Source organism: Pseudocercospora fijiensis (assembly GCF_000340215.1).
Source record: "Pseudocercospora fijiensis CIRAD86 unplaced genomic scaffold MYCFIscaffold_3, whole genome shotgun sequence".
Taxonomy (NCBI): domain Eukaryota; kingdom Fungi; phylum Ascomycota; class Dothideomycetes; order Mycosphaerellales; family Mycosphaerellaceae; genus Pseudocercospora; species Pseudocercospora fijiensis.
In genome coordinates, this window is record NW_006921534.1 from 3333286 (window position 1) to 3358723 (window position 25438).

Sequence of the window (25438 nt, forward strand, 5' to 3'; positions counted from 1 at the left end):
CCACGCTCAAACGTGCTCTGCAGCCCCCCAACCCCGGACGCCGGCATGCCACCCATCGCAATTCCGATTTGCAATCCCTACGTATCTTCACCACAGCAGGGTCGCGCGGTCCTGAAGAAAGAGTGCCGTAAAGCCGGCAGAACTCCCGCAAACTTGCTCATTGATGATCCTTGGCGCTGCCGACCAGCCTTTTCCGGTTAGCCCATTTTCGGGCACCGTCAATCAAAAGCTCTTTGAGCAGGAAAAGGTTCGGTGCGAGCCTTGAATCAATCCTGACGTGTTATCGCTGGGATGCGGGTGCATTCAGTGGCGTGTTCGAGCGTGTCCACCGCGTGGGATGAAGGCATTGTTCCAGGCATTATTGTTGCGGCCTCCCGTGGTGCATTCAATTCTCGCTTATTCCGACCCTGACGAAGGAGCTCCGAATGAGCAAGATACGTCGGAGTGCGTTTGAGGAAACGTCAAGGATTCCTGCATCTCGAGATGATACCTTGCCGGACACTCTTCTGGAACTGCTGACCTTTCCACGACCTACACCTTCTCTTCTGCCCTGATCACCTCCGTCACATTCGCATCAGGCTGTGCCCCTCACTGAAGCTCGTCTCGTGGGCGACCCCTTCGAACGTCTTCCGCGTGTATATCAACGCCGCTCGCCATGGCTCAGTCCCACATGGCCATGAGCATGGACCCCCCTCCGCGATGGCTCGATCAACCAGTGATGCTCCATTCTTCCCGAGCGTACAAATGCTCCCTGAACCACACAGAGCAATGCGAATATCAACAGGGATACTGGCGATTCTGGTACGAGCTCGACCATCGATACGCGCTGCCGACCGTAGCCTTCTTCATGACGGCAATAATCTTGTTCGCAGTTCCGTTCCTTCTGTCCCCATTCGTTTCTGCAACAGCGCATTCAAAGCAAGTGCGCAGGATCCTTGCGCTTAATCGCTATCTCAGCTATCGGGCCTACCGATTACCACTCTTGAATTGGAACTCAGCACCCATCGGCGTGCTTCTACTCGGTGCTATAGGGACGATTTTCTTTTTTAGCATGACACTGGGGCCCAAGCCGTACTACTGGCCGAACGAGAAGAATCCGGAGACAGGAAAAGTCACGCTATCTTTCGGCAACTCGCCTTCGATCGCTTCGAGGTCGGGGTGGATGTCGCTGGCCTGTCTGCCGTTCATCATAGCCACAAGCAGCAAGAGCAACATGATCACAACGGTCACAGGAGTCAGTCATGAGAAACTGCAGGTCTTTCACCGATGGATCAGCTATGCATGCTTTGTACTGGCATTGATACATACCTTTCCCTTCATCGTATACCACATCTGGAAAGGCGATATGGTCAAGAGATGGAACGAGGATGTCTTCTACTGGACAGGTGTCGTGGCCCTGGTGCCTCAGGTACGCCACACCATCTCTCTTTTCGCAGAGTATGGCAGAACTGACGTGCTGAACAGGCGTGGTTGACTTTCGCCTCCTTCTCTCCCTTGCGAAACCTGTGCTACGAATTTTTCAAGGCCTCGCATTTCCTTGCCGCGCTGGTGTTCGTCGTCTTCTTGTTCCTCCACTGCGACTTCCGGCTCTCATCATGGGACTACTTCATCGCGACAGGAGTCATCTTCTCGCTCACTTTCCTACACAGCCAGCTTCGAATCTATTTCCAGCATGGACTCAAGAAAGCCAAGATAAGTCTAGCCTCAAATGGCTTCATCAAAGTTTCCATCCCGACCAAGACGACTTGGCGAGCTGGCCAGCACTACTTCATCCGCTTGATTGGCTTGGGCACGCATGGTCTCACAGCACATCCATTTACGGCGTGTAGTCTGCCAAGTAAAGCTCACTACTACGAGGCAAAGGAGAGCGAACTAATCTTCTACATTCGACCACAAGGAGGCTTCACAGCCCGACTAGCAAAGTTTGCCGAGAAGCACCCAAACGCCAGCATGCGCGTACTTCTCGATGGGCCTTACGGTGGTATCGACATGCGCAAACTCGTCTCGAGTCAGAAGACTCTGGCGTTGGCAGGAGGCTCCGGAGCAGGCTGGCTTTTACCACTAATCGAAGCGTTCCTTCGAAGAAAAGATTGGCTCTCAGCTGGCTGTGATCCAGAAAGTGGGAGAATGGGGGCTCTTTGCGATGGTGAAGGACCAGAAATGAAAGTCATCCTCGCGACCCGTGATCTTGCAACACGTGACTGGTTCGAAGAAGCGATCTGCGGAGTCCTCAATGCAAGCCTGACTGGCTGCTGCCCGAGCGGACTCAGTGTCGAGATATATTTCACCGGCAAAGAAGAGAACAAGATGGCAGCAAAACAGACTGCACGGTCCTTACAAGCTCTAGATGAACCTGAGAAGGCACCTGATGCTGAGATCAACATTGCTGCCAAGACTTCGTCGAAATCATCGGATTCTGGTGCCGAGAAAGTCGGAGCTCTGCTGAGTCCAACAGATCATGCGTCAAGACCGGATCTCCCTGCGATAATCAGAGAAGCCGCTGCAGAGAGCGTGAGTAGTATGAGGGTGTTCTGCTGTGGACCTCTAAGTATGCAAAACGACGTACAGAATGCAGTCGCGAGGGAGCAACTTGCTGCAATGAGAGATGGCAGTAAAGATATTTACTTGCATATGGAACATTTCTCATGGGCATAGAGTTCACTAGTCATCGCAGAATCCATGCCGTTCATTTCAATCGTCATCTGATCTGAACCATTCATCTCTTCCATTCCTATCCAGATATCAATCAATACACCCTCTATTCATCTTCTATCCACTCTCCATTCACCTATCCAACCCCAACCCCAGAAAGACTCCAAGGAAAACAGCAAATCCATCCAAGGCAGCTTTGTCGTGGAGAGAAGTATGGATCAACGTGGCGATGACGAGCAAGATAACACCTGTGATGAGGCGATCGACAGTCGGGCGGTGGCGTGGGTGATCGCTGAAGATTCCCACAACGCCGTGAGTTAGGTTCTTGGCGGCGAGATACCAGATCATCGAGAAGAAGAGCTGGGTGGCGATTCCGAATGTTGCTAGCGACGTGTGCCACAGCGCTTCGGTGTAGTGCTTTGGTGCTGAGAAGATGGCCATGGTACCGTGCGGTTGAAGACGATTGGGGGGAATTTGTGTTTTCAACAAGGTCGGATGAAGGGAAGGTTATGTCTTTCGCACATTGCAATGTGCTCTCGATGCATTCGTGTCGGGCATCATGCATTCCAGAGCAGACCGGAAGCGGACGATGGTTCTTTGTTGTCGGAATCGAAAACTTGCATCAGGCTTATATGGGGATTTGTGACGTAGAATCCCTTCGCATGACTGTGCATCGTTTTTTGAATTGGATTTCATTTTGGCCCATGTAAAGTTGGAGATGGTTGAAGATTTTGGCGTGAATTTCCTCTTACAATCCGTCTCAGGAGGAAATCTGGTGGCACGTGGTATACTTGCACTGGCGAGTCTCCTGTGCATCTGCCAGCAAACTCCAGCTCCTGTGCTGTACTTCTTGCGCCCAATCGCATGTCAATATGTCAGCAGCAAGCTTGCCTCGGGCATTTCCTTCCACCTTGTAACGGAGGGTATTGTGTTGATACTCGCCATGGATCTATTGAGGGGTCCGTCCGTGTGTGGGGCTTCACGCAGGGCTACAATGATTTTTCGACCCATGGACGGAGTGAAAGGTTTAAGGCAGGGTTGGTCGGGATAGGTAGATGAAGACACGCAGTTGGCGAGGTGGCAGCGTTAGCGAGAAAGAAGATCTGTGTGGCAGGCAGAAGATGGACTTTCAATGGACATGTCACATGTTCCTCATGAGCATGCAAGGAGGTGTGGAGGGGCGTGCAATGCGGCATGCCTGTTGGGTGGTTGCCAAGAAGGAGGTCGACAATCTAACAATCCACATGCTCGGGAATGCCTGAGGGTATTCCTTGCACGGCATGGCACATGTCCTCGCAGCTCCTGGCGTCAACAATGTGGCATGCCGCATGGTGCAGTGGGCGGTGTGGAATTCGATGGCGTTGGTGTGTGAGGGCGCTGAGGGGAGAGTAGAACTACTGGCGTGGGGAGATGGCAGATGGCAGCAAAAGTCGGGGGCATCCTTCAGCCTCACGCAGCGAGTGGCGAGCGGCCAACTTCACGGTGCATGCCGCAGCAGCACACGCTCCCAAGGCATGGCATGGCAGGCATGGCATGGCATGATGTTCTGTGGGCACCTGATGATGATGATGCACATGACATGCGCCCGTGTGATGCAGATGCCAGATGGGTGCGATCGGCGCTGGGGTGCCGTCATTGGGACTCGTCACTCGGGACTCACATGCCGCGCCGCGCTCCTGCCGACATTTCTCCTCCGAATTTTGGTGCGCATGGCAAGTGAGCAGCAGCAGCGAGAAGGAGCGGCCTCGAGGATTCCCCGAGCCCCAGCTACCCGCCCGAGCCCCAGCATATCCCGATACTAGCACCACTGTAGAATCGCCTCTGTATTAAATTACGTACTCTTTCCGCCTAATATAGGCTGTTTCTATTCCTAGTTAGTGTTGTTAATAGGCGCGTAGGCGCGCTACCTAGGAAGTCGCGCCTCCGAGTCTATATTCGTATAATTCGTATTTCTTCCTACTTTTGTAGTAGATTGCCTAGTAATTATCGAAAATAGCTAAATCTCTATTATACGAGGCTTATATCGATAACTTTCTCGCTAACGATAGTATCGCCGCCGCTACCGGCGGCGTAGAGGTAGTAGTAGCGGAGGTAGTAGAATCGGAGGTAGAGGTAGTAGATTTAGTAATAGAAGAGACAGAATAGGTAGTAGAAGTGCCGAGAGGTCGTACGTATAGTCAATTAGTCGACGCGCCGTATATAAGGCTATAGTATCTATTATCGCACGCGTTAGTGTCGCTATAGCTATAGAAAGCGCTATTCTCGAAAGTAGTAGTAGTAAAGCGACCTCAAGGTCTAATACTACGAGAAGACAACTTCCCTTCGAAATAGGCACTCGAGCGCTATATCTACGAATCTAGCGCGCAATACGGATACGAGTGTAAGGAGTAGAAGACTAAGGAGGAATAAGAACGGCGGTAAATATAGACACTAGCTATATAGATATCTACTGTACTTAACTAGACAAATGGACCTCGAATATGGGCAAGTTGTAGTCGCACTTAAAGAAGATAGGATATAAATTCTACTTCTACGCTATTGTAATCGACCCTCTATAACTAGAAGCTTTGTAGGAAATTCGTTACTCGAGCGACCGAGATTACCCTCGCTATAACTACGGACCTAATAATATTATAGTACTAGCGACTTACCGATAACGCTCTCGTACGACTTAGTTTCTCGAGGAGTTAGAGCGGCTTTAGCAGTCTCGAATAGCTACGTCTAAGATTATAGCATACTTCCGCGGCCGTAGCGTTCTATTACGGCTATACGATATAAAGAACCTCGCCTAGGGACATAGTATTAATACTCGAAGGGAGTATAACTAGGCTTAGCGGACTGTCGACTTGCTAGATAAGAATAGCATCTTCTACGACATTTAATCTAACGGTAATAGCTTAATTAAGTCTATAGTTGCCCTCTATCCTATATCGCTCTCGGCCTTTAAGGATACGCCTTATATACTCGTTCTCGATACTATATATTCTACTAATCTATACAACCTCGAGCTGCTAGATATTGTCGCTACTAGACCGATAAATAACACTATTAAGCTCGGCGTTAGTCTAATTAGACCGAAGCCTAACAAGAAGGACTTTATCCGGCTATTATAGTTACTACGGAAAGGTCTCGAAGAAGCCGGTTGTCTAATGCCTTACATTATAAGCACGGATCGAGAAGAAGCGCTTATTTACGCCGTTAAGGAGGTTATTCCTAAAGCGCTTGTTATTATATATAACTAGCACCTATAATAGGACATTCTTACTCGTATCTAGAAAGAACGAGGCGACTTTGTATAGATTAAGGCGAATAGCTTATAGACTAACAGTCTAAGTACTAATAAGTTCTTATAGTTGTTTATATATACTATAAGAAGTTAGTTAGAAGAGGAGTTTAATAGCAACGTTAGCAAACTAGACAACGTATATCCCTAATTTAAGCAATATCTATATAACAACTAGTAGAAACATAAGGAGAAGATCGTCTACTACTAGACTAACTAAGTCCTTTACTTCGGCGAGAAGGTTACGTCTCGTATAGAAGCATACTACAGTCGGATTAAACAGTAGCTTAACTATAGTAGCCGATACGATATCTACTTACTCTTTAAGTCGCTTCTTAACTAGTAGCACTAAGGACACGACCGCCGTAGAGTCTAGTTAGCTAACAACCTAAAGCGCTACTATAAGCTATTAGTAGGGCCCTTCTTTGCAAGTGTCTCTCGTATTATTAGCGACTACTGCCTTCTCGAGGTTTATAAGGTCTACGAGCGCGCTATTATCCTTCTAAACACTATAACGGACGACAACAGCAATAAGATAAAGCACTCGGCTTATTCTTGCTCCTATCTATAGTGCCGCTATAACGATTACCTAACGAAGACCTATAGCTATCCGTACCTTTACGAGATAATAAAGCTAATAGAAACAGGTAGAAAGCGCGCTCTACTATTACTATATTACTTCTACGTCTACTAGTTTATCGACTTCTTACTAGTACGGAAGCAGGAGGTTAATCGACTGCTAGTACGGCTCTAAGAGCTATAAGTAGTATATAGTAACCGTAAACCTCTTACTAGCGGAGCAACGTTATATTTAACTAAGCGTATAGCAACGGCTCGAGAACTCGACGATTTAAACTATACTATAGTAGCTAAGAAGCAAAAGACAGCGATAGTAAGGACCGTAGACTTTACCTTAGAGCTAGGCGTATCTCTTATATAGCTTCGTACGATAGTTGCCGAGCACTATAAGTACGTAAAGAGCTAATACCGTACTTAATAGTACCCTTGCTAGAAGGCTAATCGTGCTTATAGCTCTACTTGCTATCTAAGTAGCTTCGAGTGCTATAATCTACGTATCGAGTCTTTACTTCTAGCAGCTCCGGAGCTACCTTCTAAGCTAGATACGCTCCGCCGAGAGGTTAAACACCTACGTACTTATAAATAATAACGACTATAAGCGGAAGAAGAGCGAGCGAGATAACAAGCTTACTATAGCCGCTAGTAGGCGGTATTATATAAGCAACAACAACGATAGGCTGCTTAGTAATACTACTAGCACTAGCAACAACAACAATAGTCGCTTATATAGCTAATAGAGCGGCTACTTTATTACTAGGTGCTATAATAACAGTACTATTAGTTTACTTAGTAGCAGTATTATATATAGTAGTAGGCTAGTTAGCAAATAAGGGACTAATATAAGCTAGCATATATAGCATTACGTAGTTACAAGGCTATAGATCGTAATCCGCTTAGACCTAAGTAGATAGCAAGCAACAATACCTTGAATTTTGCTATACTACTAATTTGCTAATAAACTTTAGCTTTATAGCTGCTAGCAGCAGTATAGTAGTTGCCCGGTCGGAGGGGCCTGCAGCGACGCGATTATCGCTTCTACACGCGATTTTGTATAGAACAGCCGATCTTATAATCTCGGGTTATGCTGGGGCTCGGGCGGGTAGCTGGGGCTCGGGGAATCCTCGAGGGAAGGAGCGGTCGTTGCCGGTGGAGGGGGAGGGGGCACAAGCTTCGAGCTTATCTTCTGTGCATTGCTCATGTGATCCAACACCTCGCTCTCTTGCATCTTCTTCTCCGTTGCACGCCCGCCCACACCCTCCGCCTCTGACTCGCTATGAAGGCTCCCTTGCTCGTGTGCGACCATTCTGCCGCTGCCATTCTATGGATCGCCTGCCACTGCCACTGCCACTGCCACTGCCACCCTACATGTCTTTGTCACGCGCCTGCGCTAGAACTACTCTTAACGCACAGACATGCAGCAGCAGCTGATGGCCGAGCGTGAGCGTGCGTCTCGTGACAGAGACGCCTCAAGCACCACCACCACCACCACCACCACCACCACCCGACGACAGTCCTTCCGCAGATCGCTCGCCGACGCGGAGCTGCCCGAAGAAGACCTGGAACGACTCGAGGCGAAGCGAAAGCAGCTCGACGAATCCATCCACAAATACATTGCCTCCAAGGAGCGCGAATATAAGTTGTTTGAGAAGGAATTGATCCAAAAGCACAAGGCTGCCATAACCACCGACCTCCAGAGGACGAGACGACCTTCTTCCGAACCCACTTCCTCTCGCCATGCCTCAAATTCGCCGTCGCAGTCGCCGCGCTTGCCAGCGCAGTCATCAAGCGCAGTCAATGCCTTGCTGTCAGCCGCTGTGCGCAGAGAACACATCGGATCGCCCTTGGCCGTGACTGCTGTGCCAGATGACGACGAGCCTGGGACCACATTAGACGCCAGACAGTCTGTCGCAGGCTTGACAGATCGCAAGGCGAGCATAGAGCGCGACAGGGAGTTCATTGGCGTTTTCACGCCCGCTTTTCTGCCTGCCCTGGATGTGCACAATACCCTCCATATTGATGGAGACGACGCTGAGCCCGAGCGCGAGAGAGCAGATTCCGCTCCGCCTCTATCCATCTCCTCAATGAAGCAAAATGCAGCACCGGATGCTGTGCAGAGGGCAAACTCAGACCCGGCAGTGCGGCCAAATTCGAAAAGGCCTGTACATCTTCAATTATCTGGTCGAACATCATCCTCGGGCTCATCTGCAGACGGCAAGCTGCCTTCCGCAATGAAGTCGCCGACACATCGCCCACGAAAAAAGCGAGTGTCGCTAGCAGTTGGCGACTCCATCGTTGCGCCAAGTGATAATGTTCCTCTCACCTTGAATTCCCACAACACCACGCCATCGCATTCTCGAACACGCTCCCCAGCGTCGTGCGAACGCAGAAATGGCAAAGCGCCCGCAGCAGCCGACATACCTACAACAAGCATCACTCCAGCAGAGTCCTCAACCGCTCCCTTCTCTCCACTTGCAAAGGCCACCATGACCAGTCAATCCAACAAGGCTGAGCAATCACGACAGGACTCGCCAGATGTCGTCGTAGCCTCGTCCTCTGCCGCTGCTCATGCACCAGTCCCTAGTCCATCACCGCCGAGACAAGATGTCGATGGCGATCTGGATTTTGGCCTGGGCGGCGACGAGGCTTTATCTGATGAAGCGGTCGAAGATAGCGCTGTGGACAGCGAGGACGATATCACTGGCCGTGTTGCTACACTCCGCACCTCTCCCCATTCCGAGGATGTCATATACGAATCGAGCGAGGCTCTGATACCTGAAGGCGCAGAAGAATCAGACGACCATGCCGAACACATCGAATTTCGACCTTCTTCAGTGCAGCAATCGAATACTCCGGGATTCAGAAGGCCTTCAGCGACCATCGATCCGGTCTACATGGGCTCTAATTACGATCGTGCAGAACACAGTGCAGTGACGAATGAGATCTACGGATCGTCGTTCAATAGGCCTTCCAGCAAAGGATCCTTCACTGCTGGATCTCTTGGCGAGTCTTTTATGGCTCAAAATGCCGAACGACTAATGAGAAACCGTGCTGCGTTAGGAGAGACGCAAGTACGCTCATGAATTATGAACATAAACTAGTGGGGTAGCATCTTGCCTTTTTTGAAAAGATACCCAGGCTTCGTTGGACACGAGCAACGTGAAAGCTTTCACTTCTGGACTGCTATTCGCTTCCAACCATCGCGCTTTCAATGATCTCACTTGTGGAAAGATTTCACATCGACTTGCTTCTGCACACCTCTACTGACGATGAATACAGATCGAAACGCGCGGTTCGGAGACTTGCGATATCATCAGTACGGTGAAGCCTTCGCAATACCGCCGAGATAGTGTGGTCCTTGCTTTTCATCGGGCTCCTCCGACTTGGTCGAGCGATAACGCCAGGCTCCGCATTTGGCATAAAACCAGCGAGCTCACCTTGGAGATGTACAGATCGATCATTCATTCACTCACAAGACACTCACAAACCAACAACTTTAGCAATATAGAAGAAAATGGCAATTCAAAGCAGGATCACAGTCCACAAGTTCGCAACAGAGGGCTCAAGGCTCGATTTTGGCGCAGAAATCCGCGGTGCAGACCTTGAGAACCTCGACGGAACCGACTTTGAAGTGATCCGGAGAGCCCTGTACGAGAACCAGGTTGTTGTGTTCAAGGGCCAACAACATCTTTCTCCTCGGGCTCAATATGAGCTTACTAGGCTCTTCGACCCCGATTGCACTTCGTACGGCCATGGGAAGACGATCGATGCGAAGCGTTCCATTCTTCATCCAGACTTGAAGACGATCCCACATCAGCCACAGGTGCAAGTCATTGGCAATGGGAAGGTCTCGGAGTTTCAGGGCCTGAAGGATATCACCTTGAAGCACCCACACCATAAATCCTTCCACAAGGACGTCATTTCCGAAGAAGACGACCGCGACAACACTCGCTTCTACCGATGGCACATCGACGCCGCTCTGTATGACCTCAACCCACCACGCGTCACCAGTCTGATGGCCGTGTCTGTACCCAAGACAGAATATCAGACTCTCCGCTACGACGACGGCTCCAACGACAAACTCAGTGTCCCACGTGGCAGCACAGTTTTCGTGAGCTCCTACAAGATGTACGACCTTCTCTCCGAACAAGAGAAAGACTTTGCCCGCACAACCAAAGTCCAGTACGCAGCGCACCCATACGTTTGGATGTCTGCAGTCAAGTCCCGCTCCGACGGCCTCGGCCTCATATCCGAAGGTCTTGAGCTCCCAAAGTCCGGACTCCCAGAAATCGATGAGAGCAAGATCAAAATTCTCCCAATGTGCTGGCGCAACCCTGTCACGGGCAAGTTAGCTCTCCAAGTCCATCCCTCTGCAGTCGAGAAGCTGCACCTCGCTGATGGCAGCGTCATCGAAGATTTAAAGGAGGTCCGGGAGATCATCCACAGACTGCAACGTCCTGGGATTGCGCCAGAACTCGTTTACGCTGTGGATGGGGAAGCGGGAGATTTGGCTCTCTTCAACAACCATGGCGTCCTTCACTCCGTTACCGGAAGCTTTCTGCCTGACGAGGTGAGGATTTTTAGACAGTGTAATTTGGCTTCTAGTGAGGAGCCTTTGGGACCTTTGCCAGTAGTCGCTGCGGCCGTTTGAGTGAAGCAAAATGCTGTGTGTGTGGTGCAGTCTTCTTTTTGATATGTCTGGGCGTTGCGTTTTTAGGTTTCTTTGAGCAAGGCGCTGCTGCTACTGTACTACGAATGATACCCGCGGTGGAACAGATCTACCTGCACTGGAAGCAAGGCGCTGTGAAAATTGCCTCGTACATACGTCAGCAGATCTACCTGCGATTGTAAATAGATTGATAGATCGTGAGAAGAATTGAGGACCAAGTCTCATTCGTCATTATGCTATTATATACATATCTCATCATGTCATGCTTTCCCTCGTTCCAAGGGCAATCAGCCACTTCCAACGCATGAGTCCATGTACATATATATCTATTAGCGAGCGATTAGCTCTGTTTATATATGGCTTTCAGGAGGCCTTTCCTGTTCTGCAATGTCATGCCGGTTATGGCTCGTTGTGTCGAAGAAATCACTTAGGAATAGTGCTCTTTCGCCTATTCACGACTTCCTCGCCCTGGATACTCATCATACTCTGCCTCCTCGCCTCGCCCTCCTCCTCGTCGAACGTGGCGTCGAGCATGAAAGGACTGTTAGCTCTAATGACCGGACCTTTGATCAGAAGCGCAATAGGCGCCGCGGTAAGCACCAAAGCAAGAATACCCAGCATCGTCGACGCCCAGTTGAAGCCTAGGTTGTTGTACAAAGCAGGTGTCGCCAAAGGCAGGAACGCTCCAGTGATGTTACGTCCGAAGCCCGCAGCGGACAGAGCCGAAGCGGCATACTTCTCATATGCGTCCGCAAGGTAATTGGTGACAGCTAGGTAGATATGGTAGACACCAATGCCGAAAGTGACGAGACTTATCGTCGGGACGATCCAGTGGGTAGCGTGACCAGAGTACGCGGACCAGCCGAACCAGAACATGCTGGCTGCGAACAGAATCGAACCCGGAACTGCGAAGTAGAGACGTGCTTCCGGAATGCACTTTCCTGGCCGTTCCGCATTGCGTCTTGCTGACTTGAAGTACAGCCTATCCTGGAGGGGATTGATGGCACCGCCGATGATGGCTCCTACGCTGACCGCGAGCTGGATGAGTGTGACTTGGAAGGTGTCAAAGTTGTAGAGCTCGCTAAAGACGATGCCAACACTGCTTTGGAAAAGGAACAGGAGACCCCAAGCGAAGCTGACCCAGATGGTGAAAGATATGACGACGAACTCACTGATCAGCATTTTGGTCGGACGCATAAAGGAGAGTTTGAGCGCTTGCACGATACTCGGTTTCTCCAGCTCAGATTTTGCATAGGCATACTTCTTGGGGTCGTTGTCATCGTTGCTCAGATTTCCCTCTTTCCGCAACTTCTTCGCTTTGTTTTGTAGAATCACGTCACCGCGTGTCTCGCGCAGAATATATGCGAAGAGGGGGATGAAGCCGGTGCAGATGATGATTTGGATCCAGTAGATCCAGCGCCACCACAGGTATTTCTGGATGATTCCGCCCACAAATGGGCCCAAGGCAATGCCCACCACGCTTGTGATACCGAAAATGGAAATTGGCAAGCTCCGTTCGATATCGCCCTTCCAGATATCGGTGATGGTACCGGCGACAAGAGTAATGGCCACGGAAGATGCTCCACCGCCAAAGAATCGAGTTATCAGTATGGTAGCAAAATTCGGGGCGTAGGCAGAGCCAAACAACCAGAGGGTGAACATGATGTAGAATGCCTATCAATCATGTGTGAGCGTGAAAAGTAATGGGTTCAAGGTAGTCAACGTACCCAATAACCGGGCAGTCGACCTGTGCTTTCCGTAAGAGGCACAAATACCAGTGGGAAGAAGGCAGCACCCATATTCCACGAGACCAAGGCGAAAGAAAGGAACGGGAATTTATCGTCGTTAATGTGCCATTCATCCATCATCTGTTTGGATGCCGCTCCATACGCTCCAGCGGGCAGGCCGGTCAAGATAGAGCTTCGGGAGCGTTAGCAACAGATTGTATTCTTAGTCGGGGTGGCGTACACGAAGCATGTTGTTAATGTTGCAATCCACTTGCGCTTCTTGGGCCAATTAAAGCTGTATCATGTCAGAGTAATCTATTCCGCCTTGTTTTGGCCTGCCACCTCGATTGGCTCTTCAGATAGATATCGTCTTATACATACGGGTTCTGAGGATCATCAGGCCCATTCCATTCAACCCAGAAGATCTCATGGTTATCAGGCACACCCAGCTTCTGTTTCTGCTCCTGATATATCGGGTTCCGCTGCTGCGGCTGCGGTTGGGCAAATCCGATGTGTGGCTCGGTCTCAGCATCTTTATCCTTGCTACTCCATTCTGATGTCCCAGCAACCGAGCAGGCGCGAGCTTCCTCGAATGATACTCCACGACCCATCGCGTTATAGGTCTTCGGGAGGGTTCTGGATGGGCAGGAATGAGAGAAATCTCAGGTACATGTAGTCATGAACATTTCAAGGTTGGAACTCTACGGAAAGACCTCGGGATTCAGTGAGCACGAGCTGCCATGAGGGTCCTCCATATCCACTTCCCCAGAAATTGGTCCATGGATTCAGGAGTCATTGTGGATTGGTACCAGTTCAAATGTTTACTCTGGAGTATTGCGTTGCTGCCTGCCCTGTAATCGAGCGATATACAGGATTACCGCGAACCGCGTAGATTCAACTACCGCTCAGGCGAATAGAAGTAGAGACTCCTGGTCTTGGAAGGGTGATGCTCTGGAAATCTGTGGTATGTATTGCGTCGACGATTGCCAAATTTGGCTTTGCTCCACTCCTCGCGCGTGGAGTAAGACACTCCATCTCGCACGTCGGACTCGCGGAACATCATGGTCATATTGACTGCCTCCGAGAATCGCGGGACTCATACATGCTCAATTGCCATCATCCCATGACTTTAAGACTGGCTCGCTGCATCTCAGTTGCACGCCTTGATGCCAGCTCTGGATGGCATGGAGATTGATGATGTGCTTGGAATGCCAGTCGTCGAGCAGAGGTCATGGCTTGACGAGAGCTCAAATACTTTTCATTTCATCAATTCGTTCCTGGTGAATTCTTGCCCATGGTGCGACGCATGACTGCGTTGTCTTGATCTATCCCGAAGCTTCGTCGTAATCTGCGTGAAGTACACCTGTGGTGCTGCTTGCGCCAGGAGTAAGCATAGCTCAGCATTTGCTCGCTCGTAGAACTTACTCATACTTAAAAATTGGTCGAACGCATTCTATGGCGGCATGATGTCTCTGCTGGCCGGCTTGAATATGAGAGCCATACCATGACGCAGAACCATACTTTATCTTCAACGAGTCCTCATCATCACCAGTCGTCTTGGAAATTCTCGGGATCATACTCTTGACATTGCGGACGCCTTAAATGGCAGAAAAATGGCTCTTGCTCCAACATATGAGATCTTGTGGCTTCTTTAATATCGCCCGCTTCTTTTGCTCTTTCTAAGATATGCTTCTTCAATGTCAAGAGAAATCCTCGCGCAGCTCTCCTTTTTTTCCTGTAGCCTCATACATCTCAAACACCAGGCTCTTGCGAGTAAGGAGATATCGGACCGGTGACGCTCGGCGCTGCGCCTTCGGTAGTAGCAGAAGCATGACGGAGAGACGCTGCTCTAACCGGTCAAGCAATGGTCAAAAGTCGATGGGTATCATGCGTAGGACAAAGGGTAGACTCTCAGTATGGGTTGTAACCGCGTGCGCGACCTCGGTAGCCACCTCTGTAACCACCGCCACGAGGCATGAATTGCGGACCCCCATAGCCTCCGCGACCACCGCCGTAGCCAGGACCACCGAACCCGCCGCGACCACGACCGCGTGGTGCGCCACCGCCGCCGCCGCCGCCTCGGCCTCCTCTGGTCATACCTGGGAGGTTGGTACGCTTTGGAACGACCTAAAAATATTGTCAGCCTGGTTATACCATGTGCTATCCTTTGTCTGCGTACCTTGATGTTGCGCCCTCGGAACACGCTCTCGTTGAGGACGAGGGCCTGCGTGACCAGGTTCGGCTCGGAGAACTCGACGTAGGCGTAGCCCTTTGGATGGCCTGTGAACTTGTCAAGCAGAATCGTCACGCGATTGATACTGCCGCAGCTCTGGAAATGCGCCTGAATTTCTTCAGGGCTTGCGCCATAGTCCACGTTGCCCACGAAGATGCTTCGGCTGTCAATGTCCTCTTTTGACTCGCGCAAGTTATCAGTCTGCGCGTCGACAGACGCCTGCATCTCGCGCAGCTTCGCAGCTTCTGCTTCCATCTCCTCGACGCGCTTCTTCATCGCCGCAATTTCCTCCTCATCGCCCAAGTCCTCGTCCTCGCCTTGCCTATCGAGCGCGTCATCTTCGCGCTTGTGGTCCTCGTTGGCCATGGTGTGAGATGAGGTCACGGATGCGCTTCTGTGTGGTGTTCCGGTGGTTAGATGATCCTGCTCTTTCTCGTGTTGTTCTGGCATAGCAACGACAACGTCTCAAGTCCGGGAAATTATATGTACACCAAGAGCTCCGCGTGAGTGGCAGATGATGCGACGTACCTGGGGCTTTTTGTGTTGCTTGAAGTGACAAATGAGTCGCAATACTCCGGCGACTTGTGTATGTGTTAGTGATGCAAGGGCAACCCAAGCGAAAAGTGTATGTAGTGTGTCAAGTTGTTGTTGCGAAAGAAGCATTTAAAGTCAAGAGAGTGCAGCGGCAGTAGCCGAGAGCTTTGGAGCTTGATTCACCCAAGCACGTGCCAGCTGGCGGCGGTGAGGTGAATGTAAGTGAGCGATAGCTTGTGACGTGTGCTTGAGTGAGAGCGAGCAAGATCACATGTCACATTGCGCGTGCTATCTCGAATAGGCTGGATCTTGACAAGTGTCATTCTTGTGGTGATTGTCGTGCAACAAGTCATTTGATCTGGACAATTTCTTCTTCACCATTCCTCGCGGATGGTTCCTATCCACTTGCCAGCTTCTTCAGCTGCGTCATATCACCATTGAAGCGATCTGAGTCTCCTCCATAAGGATTTGAGTCCTTATATTGCCATATCGTGTAATACGGCCATCCTCCTTGTGGAGTGCAGGGATTAGCATTGTAGCATGCCATGACGAGCGGATTCGTGTCTACGAAAGCATTCGAGTTGCCGATGCAGGAGCTCCACCAGCTTGGGCTGCTATAAATCGTCGGATATCGCCCAGTCTTCGCGTGGTAGGTATTTCTGAAAGTCCGGATCTAGATCTGTCGGCGGAAAACTTCTTGAATTTTCGATGTTTGCTCGTCGCTTACCCAAGATACGGACTTGCAGTCTCCTTCAAGGTCTAACATCCCAGGAAGAGTCCTTCCATCATTACTCCAGCCTCCACCATTCGCGAGAAAGAAGTTAGCTTCTTGGCTGCCATCTCCTGTGCCGGAAGCAAAGTGGTAGCCGCCACGAATGAAGCCTGCGTTTGTCGCTCCTGTGTAGTGGGAGGAGAACGCAGGGTCCTTATAAGTTGTTCCCTCGGTAGCTTTGCTGTAGACGAAGCGAAGGCCACCATCACTGTAAGCTGAGCTGAAGTCTACGCTGGATTGATAGTGCGAAATGTCAAAGCCCAGGACGGAGCTTGCGCGGGCTTCCAGTTCGAGATCGGGTTCTGGGAAGGGTGCTGCAAGGCCACTGAAAGCCATCGCTAGGGTAGATGATGCTATCAATTTCATCTTGGCGTGCTCCTGTGTAGGTATCCTGCTGGATTGTATTGAAGGCCCGAGAGAGGTATACTGATGCCTGTGCGATCGCTGAAGAGATGTACTTATCAGCAATTTCAAATGCTACAGCTCTCGGCGCCACTCGAAGTCCACCTCATATCAATGTAACGCAAACAGATGCACACAGAGCTAATGGTAGCCTTTCTCGTGGCCATGCAGACACATCCATGGATCAGTGTGATCGTCCGATTCGATATGATCTCGGAGGGTTGTTTAGAGACCACAGATATCTGTTCTGTATTACAGCCGATGTCCAGAAGAGGCAGGAGGAATTCAAAGGGCAGAAAGGAACCACTTTCTTGTGCAGCAGTGCGAGGCAGACAAAGCAGACCAGTTCACTATCTGCCAACAGCGGATGCTAGTGAAAACCAATGGCCAATGCCGAAGGAGAATCTAGACTTGGATCAGCTTGTAGGCGAGAAATAGATGTAGAAGGAAGGGAGCTGCATTCTAGAGTTACGCCGTCAGTCGGTCGTAAAAGGCAAGATCGTCGTATCTGCTCAGTGTAGCATGTGATAAACCCGAACAAAAGCAGAGGTTGTGCATACCAATTCAAGGGAGCACTTGCTCTGTGGTACCTCATAGCTTTAGGGCCTGAGGGAAGATCTTCTGCGGAGCGCTGTCAAAGGCAACAGGCAAGCAGCAAGCGAGCTTGTAAAATAATCTAGCTGCAAAAGTCAGCACGATCGTAGGATGTAAGGAAAGGAAGTAGTAGAAAGAAGGCTGAACATAGAGGTGAGCATGTGCAAGGGTCAAAAGAAAAGCAAAAACAGACGATGGAGAACGTCGGATTCGAAAACGACATCCAAGTTACGGTACTGGACTAAATGAATCGTCCACCTCTCACAGTAAGGAAAGTTATCTGCTTGAGGCCCCTTGTGCCCTACCAGTAGACCAGATCCCCAATTTTGTGCTTATTGGATGGAGTAATATTTCTTTCTAGGATACGGGTTGCATGAAGCCTGGGAAACTGCGGACTGCGCTGAGAAGCCGGGAGCTTCAGAAACGGCCACACGCATCTCCTTCAATCCTCGGTGTGGATGATAAGTCGCTTCCTGCGAAATGGCCTCGTAGCACACAAACAGGCATCCGATTCAGCTCAGACGATAAAATTATAAATCAGTCGGCGAGTCGCCATGGATGTAGCTCCCAGGGTGCAGAGACCAAGTGGCCAGCTCTTTTGATCCATCCGACGTCTCGCTTCAAGCTGCTCTTTTCTCAGACCGACAACCCTATTCTATGGCAGTCGATGGACGGGTTAGAATCATCATGTCTCTGTGTATTTTCTTGAGCAGACGCGTGCTATGATAATAGCGGTAGTGTTCGCATTGGTGTCGTGGTTCGCGAGCAAGCGGAGGGTGGAATTCGAGATCAAAGGGAAGGCATATGGAAGTGTTCCAATCGGTCTGAGAACACGAAAGACTGTGAGAACGTCTTACAGAGGCGATCGATGATGATGATGAAGAAGAAGAAGAAGAAGAAAAGATAGTCTCGCTTTCGCTATATGTCATGCATGCGTGTTGCAAGAAGGAAAGACCGGCAGTCGCCCAAAGCTCGATCCTCCACTTCGATCCCATCCGCCGCATCCTCAAAACATCCTTCCTAGCTCCCATCACCCCAGCAGCACGCCAAGCAACATCATCACATGTAGACATCGAGACGATGCTCAGCACTCAGAGACCGGAACTGCTAGGTGATCGTCTTCGATCATTTATCTGGCATCCGAACAAAAAGCCTCAGCACGTCCAGCGACCCGGTAGTGAGCAGGATGAACACAGACCACTCTTGCCTTCAGATCGAATACATTTTGTCGAACACTCAGCGAGTTCAGCAGCAGCTTCAGCACGAAAAGAGACCAAAAAATTTCTGACGAGCAAGACTGGTCATTATGCTGTTCTATTACTGGTTTCGCTCGATATCAGTTGCATCTTTGCAGATCTTCTTATCACGTCTCTGGCTTGCGAAGGCCATATTCCGAAGAAAGATGCCGATCAAGCAGGACAGGTCCTTGGGATAGTCAGCTTGGTGTTCTCATGCCTGTTCATGGTTGAGTTATTGGCTAGTATATGGTCATTTGGACTCGCGTTCTTCAACTCGTATTTCCACTGCTTTGATGTGAGTACTTCAATGAATCATGCTGTGCTACTGAGCACACAGTCTTGTTGATCTCTAACGCTTTGTCTTTAGGCAATTGTGATTGTTGCCGGGCTGATCATCGACATCCTGCTCAGAGGAACCTTAGAAGAGATTGGCTCGATTGTGGTGGTCTTGAGGTTGTGGCGAGTGCTCAAGATCATTGACGAGCTGAGTGCCGGTGCAGCAGAACAGATGGAGCCCCTCAGTGAACGCATTGAAGACCTTGAGAAGCAGAACAAGGACTTGCAGGAGGAAGTCAAATCGCTCAGACGCAAGAGCAAGCAGGCCCGGGATGTGGTGATGCAGCAGCCGGAGCTGCCCAGCTCCTCTAATCTATAATCAGGCATTTGCATGATCTCTAAAACCGGTCGTACTCCAGCTCGAGCGAATTCTGTCAGCACTCTCGTGATCACGCCTCGGCATGCTCAATTGCAACGGTCGTCCCTGCCACCGTCTGGATCGCACCCAACTCCAGATTCCACCCAGCCTCCTTTAACTTCAGTTCGTGCTTCTCTAGCAGGCTTTTGGCAGTATCCAGAGATCTTGAGAATCGTTTCAAAAGTTGGTCAAAGTCGTCAGCTTTCTCATCTCGCGAAGAGTCGCTCAATGAGTCGTCAGCGAATATCAGCGCCTGCCACCATGCAAGGATCAAGTCTCGAGACACAGCACTCTTCTTCACTACGATGAAGAGACTGTTCCTCCTCGAACGCGAGTGTCTGTCGGACCAGAGGATGAAAGCGCTCGTCTGGTATAGATGCAAGATTCGCGTGAATTTCTCACTGGCCATAGTGGAAGACTTAGTCTGACTGTGCTGTTCACCAATGGAGTTCAGCAAGCGTGCCAAGGGAACTCCGACGGAACAAAAGCCAAGTACTTCGGCTTTAGCATTGCGAAGGACGCCGTCTCGCTCGAATATGCGCTCCTGGCTCGCAATGAAATCTGGTGTTGGGGTCTTGTTCTGCTGTACCTGATAGTATATCAAGGCTGCTCGCTGACGTGTCAGAGTCCTCATTTTCACGGCCCTTACAGCTCTCCTATTAGTCTCCAGATGGATTGAGAGGAGCAATATCAGAGCTGTCCAAGTCGCGATAGGTGTGGTGATCCAGGATATGACCAGACTTCCGGCCATCATTCCAACCAGTGAAATCACTGTTTCCTGGCTAGAGTCTTTGGCATTGAGCTCTCCGAGATTGCCCTGCTTCGCAAAGTGTGCGCTCAAACTTGCTTTCGAGCTACCAGCGGCGACTCCGCACAGTGATCGCAAAACGCTGCTGAGGCTGAGAACGACGACTCTGATTGGCTTTGGGAAGACGGAGACATGCAGTCAAGGACGAAGCCAGTATCGTTCAAGACATCGGCAAGGAGTCTGTACATCTTGCATTCTGGCTCCAATGATGTGCCGAAGCTGTGGGCAAACAGGATTGTTGCGAGACGGCCGACCGAGTCTTGTAGGATGGAAAGGATGATGGCTGCGGTGGGAGATGCGGTCGAATCACCGACCCCGACACTGGAGAGAACAGCGCGCGAAGACAATAGACTGGCTATGCTGCTTGAGAAGGCTTGGAGAGAATCGTAGATTTGATATTCCAGGTAGTCTTCAGACACGCTGTGGGGAAAGCCGACCGGCAGGAACACGTCCACCGCTCGTTGCCACGCGGTCTGTGAGAGTGACGTGAGATCTCTGGGTGGTGGCTATGTCGAAGTCAATATTAAATAATGCTGAGGAGCCATCGTCGACCACGAGTGCTGACATACAATGACATCGACTCTGCTCAGTCCTTGGCTCTTTCCTTCGCTTTGCACGTAGGTGGCAGTCACCGTGTCCGCTTCATCGTATTCCGTGATGCGCAGTGGCTGGTCGGCCATGGCTCGCTCTCACCTCGAAGCTCGTCGGGCGCGAAATCGACAGCTGTTGAGATGTTCGAAGTCAACTTAGTCATCTCAAGGCGATCAATATAGAATAAGCTTTCGCTAGCTCGGCAGACGAAATGAGGCCACCGCCACAATGCCTGTCGCGCCTTTGCCGAGAACGACGACTGAAGTACTACCACCACCACTACCACCACCACCTTTCTCTCTTCGACATGGAGTTGCCGACAATGCCTACGTTGCCGCCGTTGATCGAAGGTGTCCTGCCACCTTCGCGCGAGAACTGGGAATTGATCGTCTGGGCATGGCAGTTCTTCCCAATTGTGAGCGTCTCGCAATGCTTCTGCCCAATAATAAGGAGTCCTCTCACTGACGGGCGGAAATAGATCACCGCCTTCCAATGGGTGAGCGACTACTTCCCCAAAGGCAAGACATCTGTCGACTCCAAATTCAACGTTCCAGGCAAATGGGCGTGGTTCATCATGGAAAGTCCCGGCTTCCTTGTGCTCAACTACTGCATGCTCGCAATTCCGCCAGCGGAGGGTCTCCGAGGTGTACCATGGGCTAACTGGACGATGGCTGGCATTTACACAATCCATTACATCTACCGCGCTGTGCTCTCGCCGCTGTTCCTCAATCCATCCATGTCACCAATCCATCCAATAGTTCTCGTCTCGGCATTTGCATGGCAAGTCATGAATGGTCTATCTCTCGGCGGCTGGCTGGGAGGCTACGGACCACAAACGATCTATGACTGGGCTGGCAAGCTCTACATGATCGAACTGGGCCTGGTCGTCTGGGGCTGGAGCTTTTTGGGCAACCTCTTTCACGATGACGATCTCCGCGAGATCAGAAGGTCCGCTAAGCGCCGCCAGGAGGAGCAGGCCAGGAAGGACGGCAAGCCGGTCGCTGGCATTGAGAAGCTTTACATGATTCCCAAGAATGGCCTCTTCCACTTCATCCTGTACCCACATTATCTTTGCGAATGGTTCGAATGGCTTGGTTTCTGGATGATAGGAGGTTGGGACTGCATCCCTGCAAGAACCTTCCTGATCAACGAGATTGCGACCATGCTGCCACAAGCACTGGCAGGAAAGCGGTGGTACTTGGAGAAGTTTGGGAAGGAACGAGTCGGAAACCGAAAGGCTATCATTCCTGGACTTTTGTGAGCCCGCGTCACCGACGGTATCAAAGGGGGCTATTAATTCTGATGAACAAAATTGGTTGTGCACAGCGAGCGTGGCGTTTGCAGGAAGCGTCCAGGCTATACCTCTGAGAAAATCCCAAGTACATTCGATATCCTTCAAGATTTCCTATGCATCTGCCACGACCACCTGCCACTTCGTCAGACTCCTTAAGCCGATGCTTTGTTGGTCAGGTAGAACTTCATATCATGCGATGGATGTCTATCAGAGCCAGTATCACTGTCGTCCGCTAGCTGTTCCAAAAGACTGAGGAATGGATCGTTCTCACTTTCGTGATTGCCCGATTCAGCACTGCCGCTGAATCCACTTGGCGTTTGCTGGTCCATGACCTGCCCGTGGTATGTGCTATCATGTGATGTTTGGTTCTTCAGTGTGAGCGCAGATTGAATTGGGCTGAAGGCGAAGTTCGGCGTGACACTGCCTTGAAACAGTATGGGATTGTGCTCGTGTTCGTCGCCAGGTTCGTAGGTGCCATTCATCACGTCCGTAACCGCGACTTCTGGGACACTGCTTAGCGCCGTAGAGTGCTGTTCCTCGATCGATTGTTGAAGCAACGTGTCCGTACCCGATCTTGGGGTTGGGTAAGGCAGCGATGAAGTCGATGAGCGTCTCTTCTTCGGCTTCCTCTCCACACCGGGTGCATGAGACGGTGGCTGAGAAGGCACATGAGGAGCATAAGTGGTCTCCTGTAGCCACATGTCATGAGCGTTGAACATTTGATATCCTTCATTCAGCGAATCAGGAACAATGTCGGAGAATGTGACATGTGCCCCATCAATGTAACACCCTGGGTAGCGGTCGAAGAAATCCTCCATTTGGAAAACCGGCGAAAAGCGCATGGGACTGCTCGCCAACGACTTTACAAGCTGAGCATGGCTTCCATAGACAGCTTGCAAAGTGTCTCTCTGATGCTGCACTCCGGACCATATCGCTCGCAGCTCCTGTAATTGATTCATCTCACGTGACAAAAAGTCAGCACTGTGACAGAAAGCATCGCCATCGCGATAGGAAAGGTAGTGAGCACCGTGCACATGGATTGTGCCCGCTGTGCATATTGCGTAGCCGACAAATGATGGCCAGTCTAGCAGTGATGTGTTCCTTCCAATCTCCACCAATTCGGCAATTGCGTTTGCATGTAAAAAGCACAGATTGGTGGCTTCTATTTGCCATGATTGATGCTGCGCTGAACCTGAAAGTTCAGCAAGATCGATGGGGAGAAATGGTCGATAGATCAAACAATGGACTAAATGGTAAATGAGCTTGCTTAGCACAAGTGTTGAGCTGTCGTGAGATCCAAAGAGCGTATCAATCGATGTGAAGACTTCCTGTGTAGCCGCCGCCCAGTAGTCTACATCCGATCTGATCCTTGAAAGTGTAGACTGGGCGTGCCAGGGAAAGTGCGAGTCGCCCTTCACGCCACCGCCGGCTAGATAGCGATTGGTGACACCAAGAACTCGCACGATCTCAATGAGCATTGTACCACTTCCTTGTACTCCACTTGATACTCCTGACGCATATAGCAAGCTCGAGCCATGTGAGAAGAAGTTGCCATCTGCCAAAACTCGAGAGCCGGGTGGCTGCCACGCTGGCAATCTCAGATGAATCGAGTCGTCTGAGATAAGGGATGGGCGTTTCGAGCCACTGACAGTAAAACGATCCATGAGATAGCATGTCCAGAAGAGTTTCCGACGTCCTTCCCGTTCTGAAGGCGCTATTCGAAGCTCGGCTGGAAGCTCCCGGTGAAGGTTTAGAGCAAAAGCCATGCTCACTGCATGGGTCAAGACCATATAACACCTCTTTCCCTTGCCATTCTGGAAGTTTGCCATCGCAAGCAGCAAAAGCGCCTGGAGGTTGTCAATGTTTGGCTCGTCGACATCGATTTGAGGCCTCGCACGCATTACGTAGTCCTGGCTGGAGCGCACAGCGCCACCGTAGCCTGCACTGAGATGCGGAACATATCTGATGGCAACAGCGTGGATGGCATTTATTAGATACCCTGGTAGGCGACCGTCACGCAATCTTTGTCTTGTTGCTGTCTCGTCCAGAATGTAGTATGGCTTGTTGTGCAGGCGAGCAAAATACGTATCAAGCAGAGCGTCTGTAAAGGCTAGGGCCTCTCTTGCTGGAGGTGCTGGTTCAATCGGTATCGGTGCTGCCTTCAACTGCCGCCTCTCAGCATTTTTCGTGTCCTGACTGGGTGGCGATGTCGGCATCGTATCGCGTTCAGTAGTCCTAGGAGCATCCTGCGGATCAGTTGCAGAGTTTGACGATTTTGCACATAGCGAGGCGTTTTTGTTCTCGTCCTTGAGACGCTTCTCTAAACCATTCACCCGCTTGAGCAGTGCCTCCAGCACGTCTGTCTTGGGACCACGCTTCTTAGGGATGGCATCGTATATACACGCACAGTTAAAGACGGAGCAAGCCTCGCAGCTGGGGTTCATTCTGTTGCATTTTATCTGCCGAGGCGTTAGCGGCAGGCTTGAGCCAAGAGGAGGCTGGCCGGTCAGGTGAGGATACCTTTCGCTTTCGACAACTCTTGCAATTCATGGCCTCCTTCGGCTCGCCGCTTGGTTTCCTGACCGGCAGGCGCTCGATAGGCCTCGATATAGCCGCCAGATCGATGCTGTTCTGTGCAATTGCCATCGTTGTGCTGTCACCGAAACGGCATGTTGGTGAGGTAGAGAAGCATTACGGACGGCGAAGAGCTGCAGAAGAGAGAGCAACAAGGACAAGCAACAGGTAGGGGAGCTTGGATGGTTCAGTGATGTCGCATCGCTGTGGAGCCGGTACGCCATAGCGTGACTGTTCATTTCATTAACTCAAGTCTCATGAAGAGGAAGGTCGCAGGCACGAGAACGCGGGGACGTGCAGGGCTTCGCGGCCTTCGCCTCAGCAGCTGGAGCCGCTTGGAGCCTTGGACCTGATGGATGTGCATTTAACCATGCATCACGAACCGAGCACACGGCAGACGCTAGTCGGGCGAGAGCCACACATCCATGGGCAATAATATGCCGGCCGCAAGAGCGAGGGGAGGGAAGGGAAGGGTGTGCGTGTGCGTGTGCGGGTGCGTGTGCGGGTGCGGGTGCGTGTGCAAGATCCTCCACCGCCCACCGCCCACCGCCCACCGCCCACCACCCACCACGAGGCCCGGAGGAGAGGCAGATTGCAGCGCGAGGCCCGCCAGATGTATATTGGGCCAGCGGGCAGCGGTGAAGATCAATTGGCCCATCGAAGAGCCGCCTGGCTGGCCATGCAAGCGAAGTCTCCCGGTTTTTTCTGGAACGATCCTAGCCCTGTTCTGTTTACCCGTGCGCGGGTGACGGGCACATCCCTTTGTAAAACTCGTCCGCTCGGAGCGTTCGTCGGCT

At 50.9% G+C, this 25438-nt stretch overlaps 11 protein-coding genes across 11 annotated transcripts; 5 read left to right on the forward strand and 6 right to left on the reverse strand.

Moving 5' to 3' along the window:
* The first annotated feature begins 430 nt into the window (after window positions 1-430).
* MYCFIDRAFT_163251 (uncharacterized protein) lies at window positions 431-3220 on the forward strand. Its single transcript, XM_007926868.1, has 2 exons — window positions 431-1408; window positions 1465-3220. The coding sequence occupies exons 1-2, from the start codon at window positions 656-658 to the stop codon at window positions 2653-2655; spliced, it is 1944 nt and encodes a 647-aa protein (XP_007925059.1). The 5' UTR covers window positions 431-655; the 3' UTR covers window positions 2656-3220.
* MYCFIDRAFT_214737 (uncharacterized protein) lies at window positions 1912-3220 on the reverse strand (the record flags this gene model as incomplete). The annotated part of the gene is made up of 1 exon (XM_007926869.1): window positions 1912-3220. One exon carries the CDS (start codon window positions 3215-3217, stop codon window positions 2789-2791), a length of 429 nt encoding a protein of 142 aa, XP_007925060.1. The 3' UTR covers window positions 1912-2788.
* A 4706-nt stretch (window positions 3221-7926) lies between these two features.
* Window positions 7927-9594, forward strand: MYCFIDRAFT_214738 (uncharacterized protein; the record flags this gene model as incomplete). The annotated part of the gene is made up of 1 exon (XM_007926870.1): window positions 7927-9594. The coding sequence occupies one exon, from the start codon at window positions 7927-7929 to the stop codon at window positions 9592-9594; it is 1668 nt and encodes a 555-aa protein (XP_007925061.1).
* Window positions 9595-9995: 401 nt separating this feature from the next.
* On the forward strand, window positions 9996-11410 carry MYCFIDRAFT_210878 (uncharacterized protein). Its single transcript, XM_007926871.1, has one exon. The coding sequence runs from the start codon at window positions 10026-10028 to the stop codon at window positions 11160-11162; it is 1137 nt and encodes a 378-aa protein (XP_007925062.1). The 5' UTR covers window positions 9996-10025; the 3' UTR covers window positions 11163-11410.
* Window positions 11390-13976, reverse strand: MYCFIDRAFT_203024 (uncharacterized protein; the record flags this gene model as incomplete). The annotated part of the gene is made up of 5 exons (XM_007926872.1): window positions 11390-11648; window positions 11706-12854; window positions 12908-13100; window positions 13289-13332; window positions 13950-13976. 5 exons carry the CDS (start codon window positions 13974-13976, stop codon window positions 11604-11606), a joined length of 1458 nt encoding a protein of 485 aa, XP_007925063.1. The 3' UTR covers window positions 11390-11603.
* A 923-nt stretch (window positions 13977-14899) lies between these two features.
* MYCFIDRAFT_122613 (uncharacterized protein) lies at window positions 14900-15506 on the reverse strand (the record flags this gene model as incomplete). Its single annotated transcript, XM_007926873.1, has 2 exons — window positions 14900-15034; window positions 15087-15506. Coding segments are annotated over 2 exons (555 nt in total), but the record flags the coding sequence as incomplete, so codon positions are not given.
* Window positions 15507-16071: 565 nt separating this feature from the next.
* On the reverse strand, window positions 16072-16782 carry MYCFIDRAFT_135173 (glycoside hydrolase family 25 protein; the record flags this gene model as incomplete). Its single annotated transcript, XM_007926874.1, has 2 exons — window positions 16072-16347; window positions 16369-16782. 2 exons carry the CDS (start codon window positions 16780-16782, stop codon window positions 16072-16074), a joined length of 690 nt encoding a protein of 229 aa, XP_007925065.1.
* Window positions 16783-18696: 1914 nt separating this feature from the next.
* Window positions 18697-19233, forward strand: MYCFIDRAFT_122202 (uncharacterized protein; the record flags this gene model as incomplete). Its single annotated transcript, XM_007926875.1, has 2 exons — window positions 18697-18975; window positions 19048-19233. Coding segments are annotated over 2 exons (465 nt in total), but the record flags the coding sequence as incomplete, so codon positions are not given.
* A 172-nt stretch (window positions 19234-19405) lies between these two features.
* MYCFIDRAFT_187449 (uncharacterized protein) lies at window positions 19406-20862 on the reverse strand (the record flags this gene model as incomplete). The annotated part of the gene is made up of 3 exons (XM_007926876.1): window positions 19406-20296; window positions 20350-20655; window positions 20752-20862. 3 exons carry the CDS (start codon window positions 20860-20862, stop codon window positions 19406-19408), a joined length of 1308 nt encoding a protein of 435 aa, XP_007925067.1.
* A 233-nt stretch (window positions 20863-21095) lies between these two features.
* Window positions 21096-22034, forward strand: MYCFIDRAFT_133929 (uncharacterized protein; the record flags this gene model as incomplete). Its single annotated transcript, XM_007926877.1, has 2 exons — window positions 21096-21188; window positions 21252-22034. The coding sequence occupies 2 exons, from the start codon at window positions 21096-21098 to the stop codon at window positions 22032-22034; spliced, it is 876 nt and encodes a 291-aa protein (XP_007925068.1).
* Window positions 22035-22720: 686 nt separating this feature from the next.
* On the reverse strand, window positions 22721-24713 carry MYCFIDRAFT_135352 (uncharacterized protein; the record flags this gene model as incomplete). Its single annotated transcript, XM_007926878.1, has 2 exons — window positions 22721-24565; window positions 24588-24713. Coding segments are annotated over 2 exons (1971 nt in total), but the record flags the coding sequence as incomplete, so codon positions are not given.
* Between the last annotated feature and the right edge of the window lie 725 nt (window positions 24714-25438).

Excerpts from the sequence above, each read along its gene's own strand:
- MYCFIDRAFT_163251 (XM_007926868.1), top strand. The coding sequence starts at position 656 with ATGGCTCAGTCCCACATGGCCATGAGCATGGACCCCCCTCCGCGATGG. Across the intron at positions 1,409-1,464 it reads TCGTGGCCCTGGTGCCTCAG|GCGTGGTTGACTTTCGCCTC; the intron begins GTACGCCACACC and ends CGTGCTGAACAG.
- MYCFIDRAFT_210878 (XM_007926871.1), top strand. The coding sequence starts at position 10,026 with ATGGCAATTCAAAGCAGGATCACAGTCCACAAGTTCGCAACAGAGGGC.